The 22,374-nt window shown below is 50.0% G+C and overlaps 1 protein-coding gene across 14 annotated transcripts in view; it reads left to right on the top strand.

Annotated features, from left to right (window-relative positions):
* The window catches only part of RIMBP2 (RIMS binding protein 2), a 329,378-nt gene that overhangs the window by 290,872 nt on the left and 16,132 nt on the right, over positions 1-22,374 (top strand). For 7 of the 14 annotated variants that reach the window (XM_050747669.1, XM_050747664.1, XM_050747663.1 and 4 more), the window contains 6 exons: positions 691-837; positions 6,784-6,942; positions 10,267-10,980; positions 12,565-12,673; positions 20,603-20,784; positions 22,148-22,316. In XM_050747669.1, the coding sequence (XP_050603626.1) occupies positions 691-837; positions 6,784-6,942; positions 10,267-10,980; positions 12,565-12,673; positions 20,603-20,784; positions 22,148-22,316 (1,480 nt within the window). The remainder of the gene's footprint in view (positions 1-690; positions 838-6,783; positions 6,943-10,266; positions 10,981-12,564; positions 12,674-20,602; positions 20,785-22,147; positions 22,317-22,374) is intronic. The other 7 variants (XM_050747677.1, XM_050747675.1, XM_050747673.1 and 4 more) reach the window with 1 other exon arrangement.

Below are 22,374 nucleotides of genomic sequence, written 5' to 3'. Positions count from 1 at the left end.
CCTGCTCCAGGTCCCCAAGAAGGCTGTGAAGGCAGGGAAGCCTGGGAAGCCTGGGAAGCCCGGGAAGCCTGGGGCCGGAGAGGAAGCAAATCCTTCCAAGTCCTGTGTTTCAGACAAATGTGAATTGGTCAAAGTATTTAAAAAAGCTGGGCAGAGGGGACCAATGGAGGGAATGAGGTGTCATCTCTGTATCCAAATATTACCTCAAAGGTTAAAAAGAGGCCGGACGCGGTGGCTCATGCCTGTAATCCCAGTAGTCTGGGAGGCCGAGGCGGGCGGATCACCTGAGCTCAGGAGTTTGAGACCAGCCTGACCAACATAGTGAAACCCCGTCTCTACTAAAAATACGAAAATTAGCCAGGCGTGGTGGTGGGCACCTGTAGTCCCAGCTACTTGGGAGGCTGAGGCAGGAGAATCGCTTGAACCTGGGAGTCAGAGGTTTCAGTGAGCCGAGATCACGCCACTGCACTCTAGCCTGGGCGATAGAGTGAGACTCTGTCTCAAAAAAAAAAAAAAAAAAAAAAAAAAAAGATTCTGGTGGGTCTGGGGCAGCGAGAGGGTGGCAGAGCTGGGCCCGGAGCACTGTGTGGGGGGCGCCTGGCCAGGCTCTGAGGGGCGGAAGGTTTCGCGAGTGCAGGTGGGGCTGAGTGTGGCCCTGCCTCACCCGTGTGCCTCCTTTCTCTTTCCAAGTTAGAGAAAAGGAGCGTCTTCCTAGAGAGAAGCAGCGCAGGGCAGTATGCCGCCTCGGATGAGGAGGACGCCTACGACTCCCCAGACTTCAAGAGGAGGGGCGCCTCGGTGGACGACTTCCTGAAAGGCTCTGAACTCGGCAAGCAGGTGAGTGCGGGCCAGACCCCACACCGTCCTCTTGGTCGGCATGGGCTCGGAGCAGGCCCCGTGGGGATCAAGAGACGTGGGCACTTTTCCCTGCTACCCTTGGGTCCCTAGAGAGATGGAGACGCCCAGCTGGGGTCCCAAGTCATGCTAGATTTCTTAAGCTTAGGTTTGATGATGCCTGTCACGTACCCTCACTGGGGATAACTGAAAAAGTCGAGGTGCAGGGCTTCCACCCGCCCCCACTGCACCATCCTGGTATTTGGTCATGGGGGTGGTTTTGCAGGTCCTGGTAGGGTTAGGCTCAGTTCAGGCAGAACCTGCCATTCGCTCATTCACCTCCGTTAATCGGGCAGATGTTTGTTGGACATCTGCTAGGGAGGTATCATGGGAAACAAAATAACACGGCCAGTGTTCGTCCTTCGGAACAGCAAAACGTCAGAGCTGGGCTCACGAGGAACACATTCAGCCAGTGTGGGGTTTCTGTCTGATTTCCGATCATGCACATTCTAATGGAAATGCCCTCGGATGCTGTAAAGAACAAAACTTGGACAACAGGAGCAACTGGAAATAACCGAGGGCCTGGGGAATGCTCCATCTTGGGAGCTCAAAGACGCTGCAGATATCAGATCACACAGTATCCTCTGTACCCACTCCCACAGCAAAACAGCCCCATACCCAGAGAGGGCGACTGGCATCTCTCAGACCTGGGTTTATGTCCCGGCTGGTTACAGACCACAAGTGGGCAAGTCCCCTGACTCCTCCAGCCATGATGGTCTTCATCTGGAAGATCCAAATCATTCAGAAACGGAATGTCCAACTAATCACGGCTAAGACGACAAAGACGTTTAATTACCCCACATCACAGGAAGTCTGCAGTAGAGGCTGCGAGGTGGATTTGGCTCTCAGTGTGTCAGGGGTCTGGGTTCTGTCTCTTCCATTCTCTTGGCCTTTCTCTCATGGTTACAAAGTGGCTGCCATAGCTCCAATAATCGCACCCTCCTATGAGAGAACCCCAAGAAGGAAAAAAGGGATGAATGGAAGCCAGACTTCCTTCTAGTCGGACTTCCCATGATATCTCGCTGAGCAGACTGAGGTCACATGGCCACTACCCAGGCAGGAACTGGATTCCAATGAATGGCTTATCAGTGACGTGTCATCCAAAAGCCCACCAGCGTGGCTCAGTGGTAGAAAGGAGAGCTTTATTGGAGAGGCTCTGGTGCGTGCTGAGGGTGCTGTCTCTGAAGAGGGAAGGGCAGGGTGGTTTTTGTGCCTCACAGGGTCCACATTACACAGAACCATAGGCATTCAGGTTGGGGAAAAGCTGTCCATCCGTCCGAGAGGAGTCACACACACACATGCAGTGAGTAGACCTATCTGTAGCACCGCACCTGGGGCGGGGTTTTAGTGTTAGGTGGAATTGGCTCTTCCTACCAAAAGGTGAACCCCAGGACTCAACGCCTAAGCTAAAATGGGCCTAAGCCTCTTTAAGCTGAAACCGGCTTCATGTCTACAGTCGCTTGTCAGAAAAGAGTGTGTGTAAGGCCGGTCCTCTGCCCAGCTGGAGTTGCGTGGTCTGGGTTGTAAATGAGAGTTAGGAGGAGTCCCACAGCTCCTGTTGTTGGGGAGTTTAGCAAGAGTGTGGGTTTTCTTGCAGCATAGGAATTTCGAGAGCAGCCATGCCAGCCAGGCCTTGACCCCTCGGCCCCAGGTATCTTTTATTTCCCTAACCTTAGGGGCCATCTCAGTAGAGAAAGGTATCTGTTTTGGTCGCTTGGGTCACAGATGATTCATTCTCTTGGTGCTGGGCCCTGGGTGAGTTCTGGAGATAGGATTTCTGTTGACTGTTGTACTGGTCTGCTGGGGCTGCCATCACAGAATACCACAGATCAGGTGGCTCAAACAGCACGAGTCTGCTTCTCACAGTGCTGGGGGCTGGAAGTCCAGGACCGAGGCACCAGCAGGGCTGGTTTCCCCTGAGGCCTCCCTGAGGCCTGCAGATGGTGCCTTCTCCCTGAGTCCTCACGTGGCCTTTACCCTGTACATCCCTGGTACCTTGTCCTCTTTTTGTAAGGAAAACAGTCCTGTTGGATTAGGGCCCTACCATCATGATGTCATATAATCTTAATCACCTTTTTAAAGAGCCTGTCTCCAAATAAAGTCACATTGGTGGTTAAGGTTTCAACCTCTGAAGAGGGCGGGGTGGGGAAATACAGCTTAGTCCATAGCAAATGTGGAGTCAGCAACACCTGCCACGATAGCACAGGTTTATGAGGCTTTCCGTGTGTTGCATGACACGCAAAATGCAACTGGCATGTAGTAAGTTCTCAGTAAATGTGAGCTCTTATTTTGTGTATACAGGGAAACTGAGGCCCACAGAATTGAGAATTTTTGTCCATGATTACGCAGATGGTCTTCTAACAGAGCTGGAATTAGGTTGAACCGAGGCCTGCAGAAGACCTGTTTCCATGCCTTTCCCAGTGTGCCCTGTTTTCCACCTACCCAGGAGTGAATCATTACCTTCCCTGCAATCTGCTCAGGTTTTGAACCCAGACGAAAGGCTGGAGCACTTGTTCTCTGGGTGTGGGACCCACATCCCCACTGGTTTTTGAGATTGGCATTCAGTGCTGTCTTATGGCAGCCACAGCCCCAGGTGGCCACAGAGCCCTGGACATGCGGTCACCTGGGGCTGAGTGTGACTGAGGCCCTGAATTTTTACTTCTATAAAATTAGTTACAGATTAGTTTACATTCTAATTAGTTTACATGTAAACAGCTACACGTGGCTGGTAGCCACCACTGCTGACGCCCAGCTCTGGATGACCACACCTGCTACAAGAGATGACTTTTCTAGAGAAGAGTAGAAATACAGCAGCAGAAACACAGCTCTGCACTTTCAAGGGCCTTCCAGTCCTTCTGATGAGCCTGCAGAGGAAGTCTGTCTGGCTAAGCATGCTATTAACGTTGTCGTGCTTGTTTCCTTTTTTAACAGAGCAAACAGGTCTGCTTCTATTAAAATTTAAAAAGCATTAATATTTAGCAGCATTGTTTTATGCTGTATTCATTTAGATGACAAGTGATACTTGTTTTCCATTTACAGTCGAGATATTTTCTGTAAAAGTAACATTAAATATTGATTCAATTCAAAGAATACATTCATTAATCATACGGATGACATCTGGCTAGGTGACGCATCATGATGGTGGCAGGGAGTGACTGAAGTTGAGCTGGTGCACAGACCGCTGGTTTTACAACCCGGGAAGCATTTCCTGACCACCCGCTTCTCCACGCTGCCCGCCCCGTCACACGTACCCTTACCCCGGCGTTATCCCATCTGCCCCAAGACACTGACGTTCTAGCAGGCGGAAGCCTCCACTTTTAGTTGACTATTATAGTATCTCTAGCATTTCACACATAGTAGGTGCCCAATGAGTGTTTGTCGAATGAATGAATGAAAGAAGTGAGGCTGAGGGTAGCCGAGACATTTGCTCTGAAAAAATCACCTCCATTCTCCCAATATTTCAAATACATTTCCATTCAGTCCACAGTGAGAAATGCTCGCTATACCAATAAATAATATCTTTATCTATTTTTAAAAGTGTTTCATTGACAAAGACTGTCTGTGTTCCAGGTGTACGTCTTGATGACTGGATGTAGGTACCCACTGTGTAAAGACTGTCACGCACGGCTGAGTGTGGTGGCTCAAGCCTGTGTTCCCAGCACTTTGGGAGGCCAAGGCGGGTGGATCACTTGAGGTCAGGAGTTTGAGACCAGCCTGGCCAACATGGTGAAACCCCGTCTCCATTAAAAATATAAAAATTAGCTGGGTGTGGTGGCAGGTGCCTGTAATCCCAGCTACTCAGGAGGCTGAGGCACGAGAATTGCTTGAACCTGGGAGGTGGAGGTTGCAGTGAGCTGAGATCGTGACACCGCACTCCAGTCTGGGCAACAGGGTGAGACCTGGTCTCAAAAAGAAAAAAAGTCTGTCCCAGTCAGGTGAATTAATACATCTGTCATTGCCCATGCTGAACACGAGGCCCGCAGAACCTGCTCTGCGTGTAACTGAAACTCTGTACCCTCATTAAATCTAAGGAAAGAGGCTTTTAAGAGGAATTTGTGATTTTTAGTTTGGTGAGAGAAAAGGTGGTTTGCCAAGTGACAAGACTGAAGTTTGCTATAGTGATGATAAAAATCCCGTCTTGTGGAAGCTTTACCTCAGCTTCTCTATAAGTGAAATTTATAGCCCCAGGCCTGCTGGATGCAGGGCTCGGCACCTCCCCTATCCCCAGGGAGGGCCATCTGCCTGCCGGCATTCTCCACTGAGGACTGGAGGTAAAGCCGCGTGTCCCCCAGGAGAAGGCACCCGCCAGGTGGAGTTTCTAAGGCCATGTTCTCTGTCAGCAGAGGTAAGGGCAGACCTGGACCTTGGTCTCAGCCCTGTTGTTTACTTGCTGAGTGCCTTCGGCCAGTCACTAGACATCTCCCTGAAATGCTGGCGACCTTTGCTTAGAACACTATTCCAGGAATGGAGAGTCGGCTGACCTCAAGCATCTGGTGAACGCCAGACGCCTCCTTCCGTCTCAGGAGTTGACCCCTAGCTCGCTGCTGGGGTTGAACAAAGTGAGACTGTTCTGTGGTGCAGGAAGTCCCTCGCCAGGGGCCTTGGGAGGGCCTCGTTAGAAACAACCTCACCTTTTTCATCCATTTAAACCCAGTTCGCTTTCATGCCTTCCACTTGGAGCCTGGTTGGAAGCGTTAGGCCTGGTGCAGCTGAGAGGCTGGTGTTACAGATTGCCCAGCTGAGGCCCTTCCCATCCTCCCTCCTGCGGGCTCGGGGCCAGAAACCTTCCATCTGCAGTGCCATGCAGCCTCCCTCAGCAGGCCAGGAACTGACCGTGATGCCCACGCATACACATCTTCATCTAGGTTAGTCACTGAAGCCAGATTTTTTTAAGATAAATACGTCACAGAATGCTATTGAATACTTTTGTCTTGCCACACCCCCGCAAAATAAACTGTTCCCAATCGACACCATGTAGCAAAAACACAGTATCTTTATGGATGTATTGCATTCATAAATCTGAGCGCATGACAGCGTGTAGTTTGAGTTGTCGAAGGTTTGCTTTGAATACCGTTACCACGAGACGGGGTGCTTTCTCTGTGAGTGGAAATCGGCGGCTGCTGCTGGCACCATCACTGCGAGAGTCCACCCGGCCTGTCGCCGTCTCCAAGCTGGCATGTTACCAGGTAGCCGCTTCATTTAAAGACACTTTTTTTTGTTGAAGCCTTTACGCTGTCCGCAGCCTCCGCCCAGTGCCCCTGCTATCTGCACAATCTTCATCTCGTGCTGAGGCCGAGCTGGGCCTGGAGCGAGCACACAGTCTGTGCGGCGCGGCGGCTCCACCTCCTGCCAGGCCAGGCTGTCTGCCAGTGTCTGCGCGTGTGTGTTAGACAACGTGGCATGTTTTAAAAACCGAAGTGCCTTTTTATGGTGCATATACACCCCACCTTACCACTATCCCCCTGCCCCTCTGACACAATGCTGGATCCGGTGTACACCTGGTGTGCACTGATCCTCACTGTCACCAGAGTTTGCAGCCTTTGTCCAGCCAATAAGTTGGAGAAGCTGAGGGTGCCCAGAAATGGACATTCTGCCCACGTATTTTGTAAGCCCCAGTGGGTTTTCTGTCTTGTCCAGAGCTCAGGTGTTTCTGTACCTGTTGGAGCTGAGAGACCTGCGCTGATCCTGTCTCTGCCACTTCAACAGAGAGGGTGGGTATATCCTCTCCCAGCCTCACTTTCCAGAACGAGTGACACACCCCGTGCCCATCTCTGGGCCTGTGAACCCCGAGAGTCAGCAAAGCAGGGAAAGGGTTGGCAAGCTCAATCTGGCCTCCTCTAGGATGCGGAAGGAGCCATCCACTCAGTAGCCCCTTTGCTTGGCCCCCAGCCGCACTGTTGCCATGGAGACGAGTACCACACGGAGAGCAGCCGGGGGTCTGACCTCTCAGACATCATGGAGGAGGACGAGGAGGAGCTGTATTCTGAAATGCAGCTGGAAGATGGGGGAAGGAGGCGTCCCAGCGGCACGTCCCACAATGCCCTCAAGGTGAGTGGCCGGGGAAGGGGGACCCTGCACTCCGTCCCCAGAGTAGCTCCATCCACGTCCCTTTGCTGGGGCTGGTGAGGCAGGCTCCAGAGGGGCCTTGCCCTACAACCAGTAGCCCTCGGATTTGGATTCGCTTCTTTCTCACTATTGAATCTGCATTCGGGAATTACCTACACTTTGGTCTTGCTCTTGGCCAAAAGGTCTGGGTAAAGGAGTTTAGAGGAATCCATTTGACACCCTCCAGGGGGCACCCAGCTCTGTGCCAGCAACAGGAGTGGGGGGAATAGAACAAAGAAGACCTGCCTCCGCAGCCTTAAGTCTCACCTTGAGAGAATCGGCAGCTGAGAGAGCGTGAATCAGCCTCTAAATCTAAAGCAGAGGTCGGGACGCTGTGGTCAGCAGGGAGCTCCTTAAAGGAGGGCACTCTGGTGGCCCTGCCTGGCGGTGGGCAGGAGTCAAGCACAGTGAGGTTGGAGGAGATGGGTGTGGAGGGAGGGCTGTCCCGCATCTGATCACACCGGCCTCGCAGATAGGCTGGAGGCTCCATGCACCTACTCAGACCACCTCCCGCTAGACCCTCTCCCTTCTGCTCCGGCAGAGGCCATCAGCAAGGGGTCGACGGGAGATTGCCTGCAGGAATATCGAGCTCGAGGCACCCTAGAGCCAAGGAGGGTGGGTTTCCCAGCCGCGTGGCTTCCCCTTGGTCCTGGCCTTGGGGAGACGTTTGCCACTGCTGCTGCAGCCGCTGGCCAGCGTCTGACTCCTGCGTTCATGTGCTCTGCAGGGCGGTGCGGGATGACCAGCTCTATGCATCAGGCCCTGTGCTAGGCCGAGGGGTGCCCTCTGCAGGTCCCAACCTAATGGGGAGACAGACAAAGAGCAAGCCATTGGTAGGAGCTTTGTGGGTTTTTCCAAATGAAAAAGGCCTTGGAGAGGAAAATTCCCCGGGACGAAGCCTCCCAGCACTGCTTTCTCCAGGAACACAGGGCGTGCATTTTGAATGGTGGACAGAAGGCTCATCCAAATCTGGCCTGCCGACTCGGTGCCTACTTGCATAGACAAGACTGACTTATGTTCTCCTGGCAAAGGCCCCTGGCAGGGCCTTGGGGATGTCCCGTCACCAAAGAACATGCCAGATCCCTATGCAAACCCTGCATGGTGCAGCACGTGCTATCCCCGGCAGCTCCTCCGTCCCCGCTCCCAGGTGACACCATGGAGCAGGCTCACACTGGCCTTTGCGGAGTGGTCCAGTCTGACCCCAGGACCCCTCTGTGTACCCCAGGGCCAGGAGCTCTGAAAAAGTGCCCATGAGTCGGGCCGGGTGAGGCGGGCAGCTGGTCTTCCCATGCCCCAGATGCCTGTCCTTTTGATGGAGGAAGAGCCTGGGATGGGGCTTCATGGGAATTGCTTAGCAGAGAAATAATGTCACCTTCTCTCCTCAGAAGGTGGCCCAGGGTCAAGCAAGTTCATGATAAAGTTCCTGGGCTGAGCCCCACCCCCTCCACCTCTTAGCAACGGGGATCACCGGGGCAGGGGCTTGGCCAGGATGGGGCAGCCTCCCTCTCCCATTCACAGGGTGTTGTCAGTTTTTAGAAATCATGTAGGAGGCTGGGCGTGGTGGCTCACGCCTGTAATCCCAGCACTTTGGGAGGCTGAGGTGGGCAGATCATGGGGTCAAGAGATCGAGAACATCCTGGTCAACACGGTGAAACCCCGTCTCTACTAAAAATACAAAAATTAGCTGGGCGTGGTGGTGCGGACCTGTAATCCCAGCTACTCAAGAGGCTGAGGCAGAAGAATCACTTGAACCCGGGAGGCAGAGGTTGCAGTGAGCCGAGATTGCACCATTGCACTCCAGCCTGGGCAATAGAGCGAGACTCCGTCTCAAAAAAAAAAAAAAAAAATTGTGTAGGCAGGTCTGGATTTCTGGATTCTCTTTAGAAATTACAAGATGTGGTACAGAGATCTGGCCACTCAGCATGCACGTTCCCACGTGGCAGTGAGAAGCTGTGCCAGAGCTGGGTCCCTGGTGGGCACAGCAGGTGTTCAGCCCCCACTGGCCTGGTTCACTCATCCCGCCTGCCTTGGAAAGTGCCCGGGGTTGCCATGCCTTTACTCTAAAGATGGTTTGTTTTTGATGTCCTTATTCGCTCCAATATTAGCTCATGTGCCCCCGAATCTGCAGAAAGTGAAGGGAGAGCGCTGTCAGCTGCAGAGTGTGCCCCGATGCCTCCTCCCCTGGCTTGTGGCCAAGTCCCAGGCCCATGGCAGACCCCATGTTAGGCAAATCCCACGTGGTCCCCGAGATCAAGGGGCCCACAGCCAGAGGGGGGACAGACAAGTCGCCCTGTTCTGTGCCCATGTGGCTCATCTCTACTGAGCATCCCCAGGGCTGATGGCCGGGACCCAGGGGCACGCTTTACCTGGGTGGTCAGCCAAGCCCCCTCGAAGGAGAGACCAGTCAGGAGTCCTTCATGCTGTTCGGGTAGAGGGTGAGTTGAGGGCTGTTCCTGGCAGACAGTGGTGACATGCAAACGGCCAGTATAAGAGCCATGGACACTGGTTAAGCAGCTCCCGGTGCGGCCAGCCCCGTGCCACCCGCTAGAGACCATGATGGCTCAGGTACGGCTTTCAGGGATCCCAGAATGCAGGATGCAGAGGAGACAGGCGGACTCCAGTCCTCTGCTGACACAGACTCTGCACGATGGTGTGCAGGCACTGTTGGTGGGGCTGGGGATGGCGTAGTTTCACGCAGCTTGTATCTTAGCAGGGAGAAGGGTGACACATCGGCCTAACTAGAAAGGCCTGCAGAGGGTGCTGAGCACTGGAAGGGAAGCAGGCCCAGTGGATGGACAGGGGCAGGTCAGGCTCCCCGTCTGGTGAACTGTCTCCAGTCACAGTCAGCCTCCAGTGGCAGCTGCCCTCAGGGTTTCTGAGGACGCAGCACCGGGCAGTCTCCCCTGGCACCGTGGCCACACCCACCCTCCACAGCAGTGGTCCCGCGGGCACTGTGGGGCCTGATGTGCTGCCGGAATCTGACCTACCCTCTCCTTGGCTGGATGCATGGTGCTGGCTCCTGCCCGGCCCACTGGCTCTGCCTGTGCTCTGCCTCGGCCTGCACCCCGCACCAGCCCCGTCACCCATTCTGTTTTCATTCCAGAGCCCTCCACGGCATGCCCCCGGCCCGAGCAGACGCATGCTTCCCACCCCTCACTGCCTCCAGGACTAATTCTGTCTGTATTTTCTTTCCTCCCCCGGCCCCCACTTCATGCTGACCACACACTGTCTTTCCCGCGCCTGTTCTTGGCACGCCACCCCCGTAAGGACTGCACTGAGCATAGGACCTCTGAAGGCACTTTCTGGGAGCCCGAGTTTCCCCACCAGCCCCACAGGAAGAGACTTTTCAGTATCCCCGAAGTAGCGGAAGAGGATGGAGAGTGCTGCGGGCTGCTGCACAAACAGGGCGCAGGGCCGTCCCCCAGGGCCAGGGCGGGGCTGGCCAGAGAGCCCAGGCCCGGCCGGCCCTGCAGGGGCGATGAGGCCCCTCGGGGCTCCTGGTTCCCGGTGAAGCACAGGGGCTCGGGGGCCGTCCCCCACGCGGAGGATTTCCTTCTGGAAGACAGGGGCTGTCGGTTCAGCCGCTCGGCCACCCGGAGCCCGGACAGCGGCCTGGACTGTGGGAGTGAAGAGGAGGAGTCACGGTTTGGCTTTGGAAACACCGTGGCCACGTGCAGCCCAGGCCCTGGCCACTGTCCCTGCAGGAGGGGCCTGAGGCCGCTGCTGGCCCGGCGGCGGACGCTGACCCGGCAGAGCAGCGTCGAGGAGGACTTTGGGGAGCAGGTGGGCCCCGGTGGCATCCTCAGGAACGACGACCCCCAGCCCAGCCCGGAGAGGCCGCTCCCCAGGAAGCACGGCTGGGGCGAGCCCGCCGAGCACCAAGATTTTCGGGGTGTCTGGAAGAAAAGCGTAACCATGCCCGACAGTAGGGCAGCTGCCCCCCACGCAAAGCCACCTCCCAGAGTTGCACAAGGCCCCCTGGTGTGTGACCTAAACTTCCTTTCCACAGCCACTTGCCAAACCAATCTGTTCCATTCTTTCATTGGTTTTCTGTTTGTCCTGGTGTCCATCCCTGGGGACGCTCTTGCCGGCTGTCTTCATTTTCCCTGCATTTTTGCTTTCTCAAGTCCCATTTGCTTCCCAACCTTTTGACCATGCTGAAGATTTCTTTACTTTGCTTAGAGTGATGATTTCCACCCCCCAGAATCAGTAATGAGTATGGCTGCTTGAATTAAAGGACAACTGAATCTAAATTTTAATTAAGGGTTAGCTGAAGTGCGATTCTCTGAAAGTCTGGCAACATGTTTGTGTGCACAGCGATCCTTAGGGATTTATTTATGACGACTAGGATTGTCGAGGGGTTTTTTTTCCTTGTTATTTTGGAGTTTTTTTCATTGCTTTTTGACCTTCATCCATAACCAAAAAAAAAAGAACAATGATTGAAGAAATCTTTTTTTTTTTTTTTTTTTTTTTTTTTTTTGCGTATTGTTTCCAAAGTTTTTGTTTTCTTCTCATTTGTTTTCTGTGCCCACGGTTTCCAGAACGCACTTTCCATGATCAGCCTTCTCCCCGCCGGCCCAGCCGTCTGGGCTTGTTGTTGGTGTTGAGCGTAGGGATTCATTGAAGGCTTCATTCATCTCTATATTGTGTCCTCTTTTCAGAACATTTGCTCCTGTCATGCTGACCTTTTCATTGAAAACACAGGTGAGCCATCCACATGGCGCCAGGCCTTGGGTCTGAGGCCGTGTGCTTGCGATGGGCCCACCCGGGAGAGGTGCGAGATCCGTACCTCGGCGACTCAGCTGCCCACCGCAGCCCGCGGCCCCCCGCCCCCACCGCAGGCTCTGCAGCAGGCATACCTCATCCCCAGACTCCCTGCCTGCCGTTCATGCCTGTGTTCCTGAGAACTTCCTCACTCCATTTACTTACTAGCAAGAAGAAGGTGTTGCTGTGATTGTCTTTAGTCAATCCTAACCCTGATCTAAAGGTGAATTTAGAGGTGAACTTAGCCAGAAAGGCGACCGGTCTGAGTCCTGGAATGTTACCAGCATCTTCAGATTAGGAGTAGAATGTTGAGTTTTGAAGCTGATAAAATGTAGAAACTTCCGTCTTTGTGTGTGAGAAACCTCACACACAACTTTTATCCAAGCAGGACAGGTGGAACTGCAGTGTCTTCCCCACTTTTGTGACAGCTGGGAGGGGGCATGTGGAGACTAGGAGGGGCTCAAGTGCTCCAAGGAGCCAAGGTGGGGCGAGATGTATTCAAGCCATTGTCTCTTTGGTCCAAAACATTTGTCTTCAGCACCAGCAGCAGCAACCAAGAGACCCCCTACGAGGAATTTTTTGCCCTCACCCCACCATGCGCCCAGCAGCGGCTCCGAGTAGAGAGTGGGTGCTGGTGCACGGCTTTGTTCTCTCCCAGGCCATTCAGCTAACCTTTCAGTTAAAAGCTAAGTTTAGTTGCCTTTAGAGATTCTGCTTCTCAACCCACTTGATTTGGCTAACTGAATTCTTCAGCTCCCAGTGCTGGCGAGACTTATGACTTTGCTGTTGTTTTGTCTTCAGATTTTAGGGAACCCAGCCTCTGCAGGACGGGTGGATCACATGGGTCGGAGGTTTCCCCGCGGCAGCGCTGGTCCTCAGAGGTCCCGGCCCGTGACAGTGCCATCCATCGGTTAGTGGCTCCATCGTTGCTGTTCTGTCTTTCAGCTGCGGAGCATGTGGCTGCTTACTCCATCTCAGCATGAACACAATTTTAGGAGTAGCATTTTCAGCTAAGCACAGAACCCTCTGTTATTTATGGCAAAAAAGAAGGCAGGAACAGCACAAGATAAATGAAAGCTATTTGTAAGTATTCTTGAAATATCAAATTGGCCTTCTACATCCATGTTCTCCCCGCTGATTTGTTCCTGGAGAGTTTCACAGGGTAAGCACTGAAGGGACCACTTGTGTTGCCTCCCTCGTCCTGGCACGGGCTCCCTGGGACACTCAGGGTCAGAGCCCGTGGCAGGTGCAGAAGCTGGATGTCAGCGTGCCTCGGGGGTCCGTGAGCCCCGCCAGAGGGAACGCTGTCTGTCTGCAGAAGACACACTGGCAGCAGAGCTAAGTCCTGGGGGACACCGTGCAGCTGTGTGTGCCCCTGAAGTGCGTGCTCCCCACATCCATCTGGGCACCTCCCCTGCTCATGAGTCATCATCGGGCATTCTGTTTCCATTCTCTTCCTGACACTCTGGAATTCAGCCAGCCATGCTGAAAGCTATCGTTTTAGCCATCCTCATCAGAGGGGGATACTTCTATTATTGGAATCAATCATGGCAAGGAGAACTCCAAAAAGTATTATGCATAAGATAATGGAAGCTGGTCATCAGCACAGAGGAACCAGGCTTCTATGAAAACACACACACACACACACACACACACACACATGCAAGGAGAACTCCTGATACTACAGAAGTAGATGAGGAGAAACCGTCTTGGTTTGGCATGACAGGGCTCAGGGAGGATAACTTCTGGATTGTCTAGGCCCCTGAAAAGCCACCTGGAATCTCACTGAAATAGCTGAAGTTTAAAAGGCAACTGGTCTTCTTTTCTGTCAACTCAAAATGAAGACAGGCTTCATGAAGCAAACAGATTTTTTAAATTGTGTCCTGCCAGACTTTTTCTTCCTTGTACAATTCAAACAGTAAGAAAAAAAAATTTCCTTTTCCATCTTTACAGTTTTTAGATTGTTTTTATCTTTAACCAGTAAAAATTCCATGCAGTGTTAAAGATCCGTAGGCAACAGTATTTTCAGTTAACTGAATAATAAAAGATGCAGTCAGGATCAGAGAACCTTGATGGTCGTACTACAGATCAACTAGCAGGGTTAGTGGAGCCCAGATTCCTTTTGGGTATTCTAAACCTACTTCGTGTCTCTCAAATCTTCATTCACTTTGTGTCCCTCCGGAGGAACTACGGAGCTTAATAAATAGGTTCTCCTGGCTTTCGTGTTAAATGGCCTGTCTGAGATGTCCTGTCTTGAGAAACGAGGTGGGGAAAAGGCCACTCCTCCTGTTCAAGGCTCTCTTTCTCTCTCTCTGGTGAGGGTGAGTTTTCAAGTCTTCACGTGATGGTAACTTTAATGAGTGAAATGACCTGGTGATGGGGTAGCCACTGACAAGTTAATGCTGTGGCCATTCAGAAAGGACGTCCTTTGGAAGAGGCATGCTGGGTCTTCTCTTCCAATCTCCTAGGACTGAGAACTGAAAATTGGGCTGTGACAAATCAGCACTTGAGCCAGGAAGTCCAAGAAAACCAATCCTGGGCCTGCAGTCTTGCCAGGGTGACCCTCGCTGTCAGAGTCGCAGGCGACAATTTGGCTGGATTTTTCTGCAGCTGTGGAGTTCCAAAGGCTGCATATGTGTCTTAATTTCAGGAGGACACTTGTTAAATTGGGCGAAAGAGCAAATCTATGTCAACACCTTCACAAGGAAAAATCCTCTGAACATAACTCGGAAAAGAGTTAACTGACAAACCTATGAAAGGTTTGCTTTAATTGTGCTGATTTCTTATCACGTAGCCAGCCAGGAAACCACGTAAAAATAACGAAAACCAGACACTTTATACACAAACACACATCTCTTTACACACACTTTATACACAAACACACATTTGAAACCACCTATGATGGTTTCAAAAGGAAACAGAAGTGGTGGGTGCTTATCACCCACCTGAGGAGGCGGCCCTGGCAAAGAGCCTTGGGAAATGAACACAGTGACAGCTGAACAGACAGGATGCTCCTCTAGTTCTCATTTACTTAATTGTATTTTTCTTGTGAAAATATTAGAGAACAATATTTTAGAAATCTGCTACATTTCAAAAGCATTACTTTTCTTTTTCAGAGGAAATTAAGTCTGTAAACCATATACTTCCTATTTTTAATAAGCAGTGGACCTACAACAAAAAATAATATAATAGGTTCTCTGGATTTCCAAAATTTAAAAAATGTCTTTCATGATTAAAAAACAAAATTATGTAGCTTCCTATCTAATAAATTCTAAACCATACAATTAGCATAAAGAGGTCTCGACGCTGATAGATGTCTTCATATATATACTTAATTAGGTTTGGTTTTATCCTTTATAATTTTTGGTCTTTGCATTTATCTAGTTGTTGACCTGTCAGACAGAAGGCCTGCAGATTCACCCTTCTAAAACCGAAGCACTATGTTTAAGAGGATTCTATTCTTAGGAATCAACTCTGAATATCTCCTCTGTAGTCTCCCATTTTTTTTGTTATTTGTTATTTTGGCTACTGAGCCTACAAAGTGAGGAAAGTACAGCACATTTTCTTCGTGTTCAGGGAGGAAAAATAAATTAACTCTATTGACAAAGCTTTGCCCCTTAAAAAGGAGAGCCCTTTTCTTAAGGTTTCCCTGCAAGCAAAAAAAAAAAAAAAAAAAAAAAAAAAAAAATCAAAAGCTGTCAACTCCGTTTAATAGATGATTCCCTTTATCTCCACAGAAATTACAATGGACAGTAGCAGGGAGGGCGGTCGATCTGGGCCAGGTAGTGAGGGAAACCTCTCTCCTGTAGAAAACGGTGCTTATTCTCACGGCACCGGTGGCTTTGGGAGGCCACCCAGGCGGCCAGGCATGAGCCCTGATCTCCCACATGATATGCACACCCTTTCTCTAGCAGACCCCTTGGGCCAGCACGCTTCCTCAGCAGGACAGGAGGCAGTGCCCACTCCCCCCAGGGTCAGACGGACAGCTGCAGGTAAGCGCTGCTTTCAGTCTCGCCTGCCACCACCAAGGACAAGGGACCCCCAATGGCCCAGTCCAGCCTGCAGTGAAGCCAAGTTTCCACAGACACATTCCAGGGAGGCCGCTGCTCTCTCCCTGTCGAGGTCCGGTGCTCATAATACATCCAGTGCATCCTCTCTGGAGGAGCGGACGGTGGAGTCACCACAAACACATGACTTTATTCACATACGTTCAACTCCAAGTGCTCCGCCCACCTCTACCCCACACCTGTCTTCCCCCCACACAACGTGACACTGGGCAGTTCTCTGAAAGGAGCCTTCGTCGGGGGACTGGCCTCAGGCAGCTCTGTGTTGGGGTGTCTGCCTAGATGCCTCCCGTGGTGTGGCCAGTTGCATGGTGCATGTGAGTTTGGACTTGAAGACAAAACGATGTGTTTTTGCAGATCATGGTCCTTGACCATAAGCCACTTACTGAGAAAATGCACTCTTCCCTAGGCTCTAGGAGGGACTGGAAAGATTTTCAAGGGGGATGTCGACCACCCCCAACTCTCTCTAGGCTCTGACCATAGCCCCTCACCCCTCTGCACATTTTGAGGCCACAAACTTGCCACATAAACTCAGCTGGAAAGTGCTGAGAACTTGCTTGGAAAATGCTGTAGCCAGAGGTTCTCCTCCACCGGCATTTTTCCGTACCTGGAACTGCATTCACTAGATCACACTGACATGGTCATTAAGTTCCTCCAGCAGAATGGAAAGCACATCCTTCTCGCGCAGCCACAGCTGTTCTCCACCATCATCCCTGGGTGCGAGAAAGGGCTGCACAGTTGTGCCCGCTGTAGAGGCCACGGAACGCTTCACATTCTGTTGGATACCACCTGAAACCAGAAAAAATGTCATCAGGTTTTTTCACTGACTATCAACAAAATCAAAATAGCATGGAGAAATTAATGAAGCCTGCTGTGGAAAAGTTTTGTTCCCTGGCAGAAATTACATTTTAGATTAGGCATTCAAAAAAGACTCTACATCTCAATAATGTAAACAATTTATTACGTTTTAAAATTCAACGTTTCCTGCAGCCAAAACGCTTTTTGTTTTTAGATTACATGTTTTGTTTTTTTCTGGTGAAAGAGGCTGATCCGTTTGGTTCTTTCTCTACCACCTGTCCTGCCTTTTCCACATACCTGTGTCCTCTCGTCCCACCACCTGTGTTCCTCGTGCTGGGACCGAAGCTCCCGCTAGGCTGCCTCTCCCAATCCTGCGCTTTCTGCTGCCAGCTGGCGTCATTCTCACTTGCTTCCATGACGGTGTTCTGAGACCACCTCCCAGGATCAGACCAATATTATCTGTCGGTTCCCTCTCCCCCGCCTTCTCTCTCCATACATATATGCACACATATATCTAATGATGTTCAGTGATACATATGTATATATATGCATATGTATTAGGATTTCCAAAATAATTGTTTTGACTTTTTAGAATCAACTTTCAACTTTTATTTTGGATTCACCGGGGTACATGTGCAGGTCTGTTACATGGGTATAGTGAAGAGTGCTGAGCTGTGGGGTACAAATGATGCCATCATTCAGATAGTATAGCACCCTGTCAGGAATTTCTCAGCCCTTGCCCCCTCCCTCCTCCACCGTCTAGTGGTCCCCAGTTTCTGTTGTTCCCATCTTCGTGTCTATGTGGACCCAATGTTTAGCTCCCACTTGTAAATGAGAACATGAGGTATTTGGTGCTCTGTTCTTGTGTTAATTTGCTTAGGATGATGGCCTCCAGTGGCTGCAGGCGACATGATTTTGTTCATTTCTCTGGCTGCGTAGTATTCCATGTGGTATATGCACCACATCTTTATTCAGTCCACTGTTGATGGGCATCTAGGTTGATTCCATGTCCCTGCTACTATGAACAGTGCTGCGATCACCATATTGAGTGCCTGTGTCTTTTTGGTGAAACGACTTCTTTTCCTTTGGGTATATACCCAGTAATGGCACTGCTGGGTCAAATGGTAGTTCCGTTTTAAGTTCTCCAAGAAATCTCCAAACTGCTTTCCACGGTGGCTGAACTAATTTCCATTCCCTCCAATGGCATATACGTTTGTAAGTGTTTCTTTTCTTTGCAGCCATCCCAACGTCTATGTTTTGACTTTTTAATTGTCATTCTGAATGGTGTGAGATGGTCTTCCATCGTGATTTTGTTCTGGATTTCTCTGATTAGTGATGTGGAGCATTTTTTCATAGGTTTATCATCTGCGTGCATGTCGTCTTTTGAGACGTCTATTCATGTCCTCAGCTCTTTCTGATGGAGTCATTTTTTGCTTATTGATCTGTTAAGTTCCTTGCAGATTCTGGACACTAGACCTTTATCAGATGCACAATTTGCAAATATTTTCTCCCATTCTGTAGGGTGTCATTTACTCTCTTGATAGTTTCTCTTGCTGTGCAGAAGTTCTGTAATTAGGCCATGCATGTTATTTTTTGTTTGTGTTGCAATTGTTTTTGTGGTCTTTGCCATACATTCTTTGTCAAGGCTGATGTCCAGAATGGCATTTCCTAGGTTTCCTTGCAGTATTTGTATAGTTTGAGGTCTTACGTTTAAATCTTTGATCCATCTTGAGTTAATGTTTGTATATGGTAAAAGGTAGGAGTCCAGTTTCAATCTTCTGCATGTGACTAGCCAGTTATCCCAGCAGCATTTATTGAATGGGGAGTTCTTTCCCCATTGCTTATTTTTCTCAACTTTGTCAAAGATCAGATGTTTGTAGGCATGTGGTTTTAGTTCTGGTTCTCTAGTCTGCTCCATTAGTCTGTGTGTCTGTTTTTGTACCAGTGCCACACTATTACAGTGACTGTAGCCTTATAGTATAGTTTGAAGTCAGGTAATGTGATACCTCTATTTGTTCTTTTTGCTTAAGTTTACTTCAGCTATTTGGGCTCTTTTTTGGTTCCATATGAATTTTAGAGTAGTTTTTCCTAATTCTATGTAAAATGATGATGGAATTTTGATAGAAATAGCATTGAATCGTATACATACATAACAAACCTGCACATTGTGCACATGTACCCTAGAACTTAAAGTATAATAATAATTTAAAAAATCGCACTGAGTCTGTAGGTTGCATTGGGCAATATGGCTACTTTAATGATATTTATTCTTCTAACCCATGAGCATGGAGTATTTCAGCGTTCATGTCATCTATGACTTCTCTCAGCAGTGTTCTGTAGTTCTCCTTGTAGAGATCTTTCACCTCCTTGGTTAGATATATTCTGTGTGTCTTAGTTAGATGTAATCTGTATATTTTGTGTGTGTGTGTGTGTGTGTGTGTGTGTGTGGCTATTGTCAAGGTGATTGCATTCTTGATTTGGCTCTCAGTTTGAACAATTTATTGATGTATAGAAATGCTACTGATTTTTATACATTGATTTTGTACCCTGAAATTTTATTGAAATTGTCTATTGGTTTAGGAGCCTTTTAGAAGAATCTTCAGGGTTTTCTAGGTTTAGAATCGTATCATCAGTGAAGAGAGGTAAGTTGACTTCTTATTTCCTATTTGGATGCCTTTTCTTTCTTTCTCTTGCCTGACTGCTCTGGCTAGCACTCCAGTGTTGAACAGGAAGGGTGAGAGCAGGCATCCTTCAGTGTTGAACAGGAAGGGCAAGAGCAGGCATCCTTGCCTTGCTCCAGTTCTTAAGGTGAATGCTGCCAGCCTTTGCCTGTTCAATATGATATTGGCTGTGGGTTTGTCATAGATGCCTCCTACTATTTTGAGGTACATCTTTCAATGCCTAGATTGTTGAGGGTTGTTTTTACTCATGAAGGGATGTTGAATTTTATTGCAAGCTTTTTCTGCACTATTGGGATAATCATATGGTTTTTGTTTTAGTCCTGTTTATGTGGTGAATCATATTTATTGATTTGCATATGTTGAACCAATCTTGCATTTGAGGGATAAAGCCTACTTGGTCATGGTGAATTGTCTTTTTGATGTGCTGCTGGATTCAGTTTGCTGGTATTTTGTTGAGGATTTTTGCATCTGTGTTCATCAGGGATATTAGTCTGTGGTTTTCTCTTGTTGTGTCTGTCAGATTTGGGTATCAGGGTGATGTTGGCTTCATAGAATGAGTTAGGGCGGAGTCCTTCCTCCTCAATTTTTTGGAATAGTTTCAGTAGAATTGGTACCAGCTCTTCTTTGTATGTTGGTAGAATTCAGCAGTGAATTCATTTCATTACTATTGGTCTATTCAGGGTTTCAATTTCTTCCTGATTCAATCCTGGGAGGTTGGGTGTGTCTAGGAATGTGTCCATTTCCTCTAGTCCAAAAGAACCACTTTTAGAAGCTGGGTGGTATATGGAGCTGAAACCCAGTTCACCAGGAAATTATTAATTCACTGTAATAAAGATGTGTTTGTTGCCAGTTACGTATTTACCTAAGTGAACAGTTGGTCACCTCCACGGACTTTGATTAACATACAAATGTATTTTAAACGTGGGTGGTGCTTAGCTTTCCATTTTGTAGAGCGTGTGGGTCCTGGGAAGGCTCCCCAGCACGGGCCATCCTGCCCCTGGCACTGCGGCAGCTCCTGCCCCAGCCTGTGCTCTCTGGGGAGGCCTCCGAAGCCCAGGCCCGTCTCAGTGCCTTCACACGCAGTGTGGCAGGTACAGAGTGTGGGTGTAGTTATGTGCTTCTCCAGTTCATCTGAGCTAGACCTCCTCATCTATTTCTGCCTACATGTTAAGACACAAAAAAGACGAAAGTCAAGGAACTGCTGCCATCCTCACTGCTTTCCAAAGCTGCATTTCCTGTGCGCACTCCTCAGTTAGGCTCACTGTCGCTCTGTTCTTCACCCCCACTTGCTCTCAGACGATTACGGGCGAGACCGCCTTTCTCCAGACTTCTATGAAGAGTCGGAAACTGACCCTGGTGCCGAAGAGCTCCCGGCCCGGATCTTTGTGGCTCTCTTTGACTATGACCCGCTCACCATGTCCCCAAACCCAGATGCTGCAGAGGAGGAGCTCCCCTTTAAAGAAGGCCAGATCATCAAGGTGCGGGACGGCTGCCTGGGGCAGCTTCAACAGCCCCTGAGGCGGGTCTGGGTCGCGGGGGCGGAGACTGGTAACTCAGAGATACAACTGCCCCTGCAGATCATGGGTGGGACACATCAGCCGCCTTCTCCTGCAGGCTGTGGGCGAGGCACGGGGAGCCGGGCACAGGAGGAGGTGGCATGGTGCTGTGACGGCCAGGGACCTGCCCTCTGCAGAGTGCCTTCTCCAGCGTCTGCCCGGTTTGTGTGCACACAAACACCCAAATGTGTCCTGTGAACTCTGGATTCTATTAGGGCCTATGTTGTTGAGAAAAATATACAGGCTCCAAATTTTAAAACACTTGTCAGTCAACAGGCAGGCAGGGAAGAAAGGAAGGAGGGAGTAAAAGGGAGGGAAGAAGGGAGCATCAGTAGCTAGAGGCTGGAGTTCCACGCCTTAGTTCTTTAATACGCCTGATGGAGGCTGTTTCCTATCCCTTTGATAGCCAGCCGTCTTTTTTTTTTTTTTTTTTTTTTTTTTTTTTGAGACAGAGTCTTGCTCTGTCACCCAGGCTGGAGTACAGTGGCACCATCTCGGCTCACTGCAACCTCTGCTTCCCGGGTTCAAGTGATTCTCCTGCCTTAGCCTCCCGAGTAGCTGGGACCACAGATGCACGCCATCACACCCAGCTAATTTTTTTTTGTATTTTTAGTAGAGACAGGGATTCACCATGATGGCCAGGCTGGTCCCGAACTCCTGACCTCAAGGGATCTGCCCGCCTTGGCCTCCCACAGTGCTGGGGTTACAGGCCGTGAGATCCAGCCTTCTGAGAGAAGAGGCGCCTTGTGAGTTTTAAGGAGGGAAAATGAGAGACAGCGTGCTGTTCAGTAGGAGAGGGGCAAGACAGAGGGCCTTGAACCCTGTTTGCAGTTTCATCAAGGGTCCTGACGGTTGGCATCTGAGAACGGTCGGAATGCCTGCTGGGTGGCACTATCTTGTTACGTAGGAACCCATTTCAGGCAGACAGCAACACCGCTTTGTGCAGCCTACCTGGTCCTTCTTGGTCGAGTGGGGTCTCATCACGCACCCTTTTAATGTGCGTGAATTTAAATACATGCATTCATCCAAGCAAACCCCCTGCCTAATGAGAAGAATGGCAGGTTGTCCAAACGCTAGATGAAAAACCGGCTCGAGTCCGTCATAGAGCGAGGGTTACATGTACACATCTATGGCACACACGTGGGTGACCTACGCAGGTGATTTATGGTATTTAAAACCATATTTAAAATATATTTTCGACTAGACTCACTTACCGTCAGTGGGACTACTGTATTTCTGAACCAATCAATTACAATGCTTGATTTATTTTCCCCCACGACTCTAGGTTTATGGTGATAAAGACGCTGATGGATTCTACCGTGGAGAAACCTGTGCCCGGCTTGGCCTTATTCCTTGTAACATGGTCTCTGAAATACAAGCAGATGACGAGGAGATGATGGATCAGCTTCTCAGACAGGGCTTTCTCCCTCTGAATACACCTGTGGAGAAAATAGGTAAGCATAAACCCCTCTTCGACCTTTCCTGTGCGTTTTATCGCACAAAACGCCTGCT

This window comes from Macaca thibetana, chromosome 11 (genome assembly GCF_024542745.1).
Source record: "Macaca thibetana thibetana isolate TM-01 chromosome 11, ASM2454274v1, whole genome shotgun sequence".
Classification (NCBI taxonomy): Eukaryota; Metazoa; Chordata; class Mammalia; order Primates; family Cercopithecidae; genus Macaca; species Macaca thibetana.
Note: the sequence above shows the minus strand (reverse complement) of the source record. Positions and strands in the feature narration are given on the sequence as shown.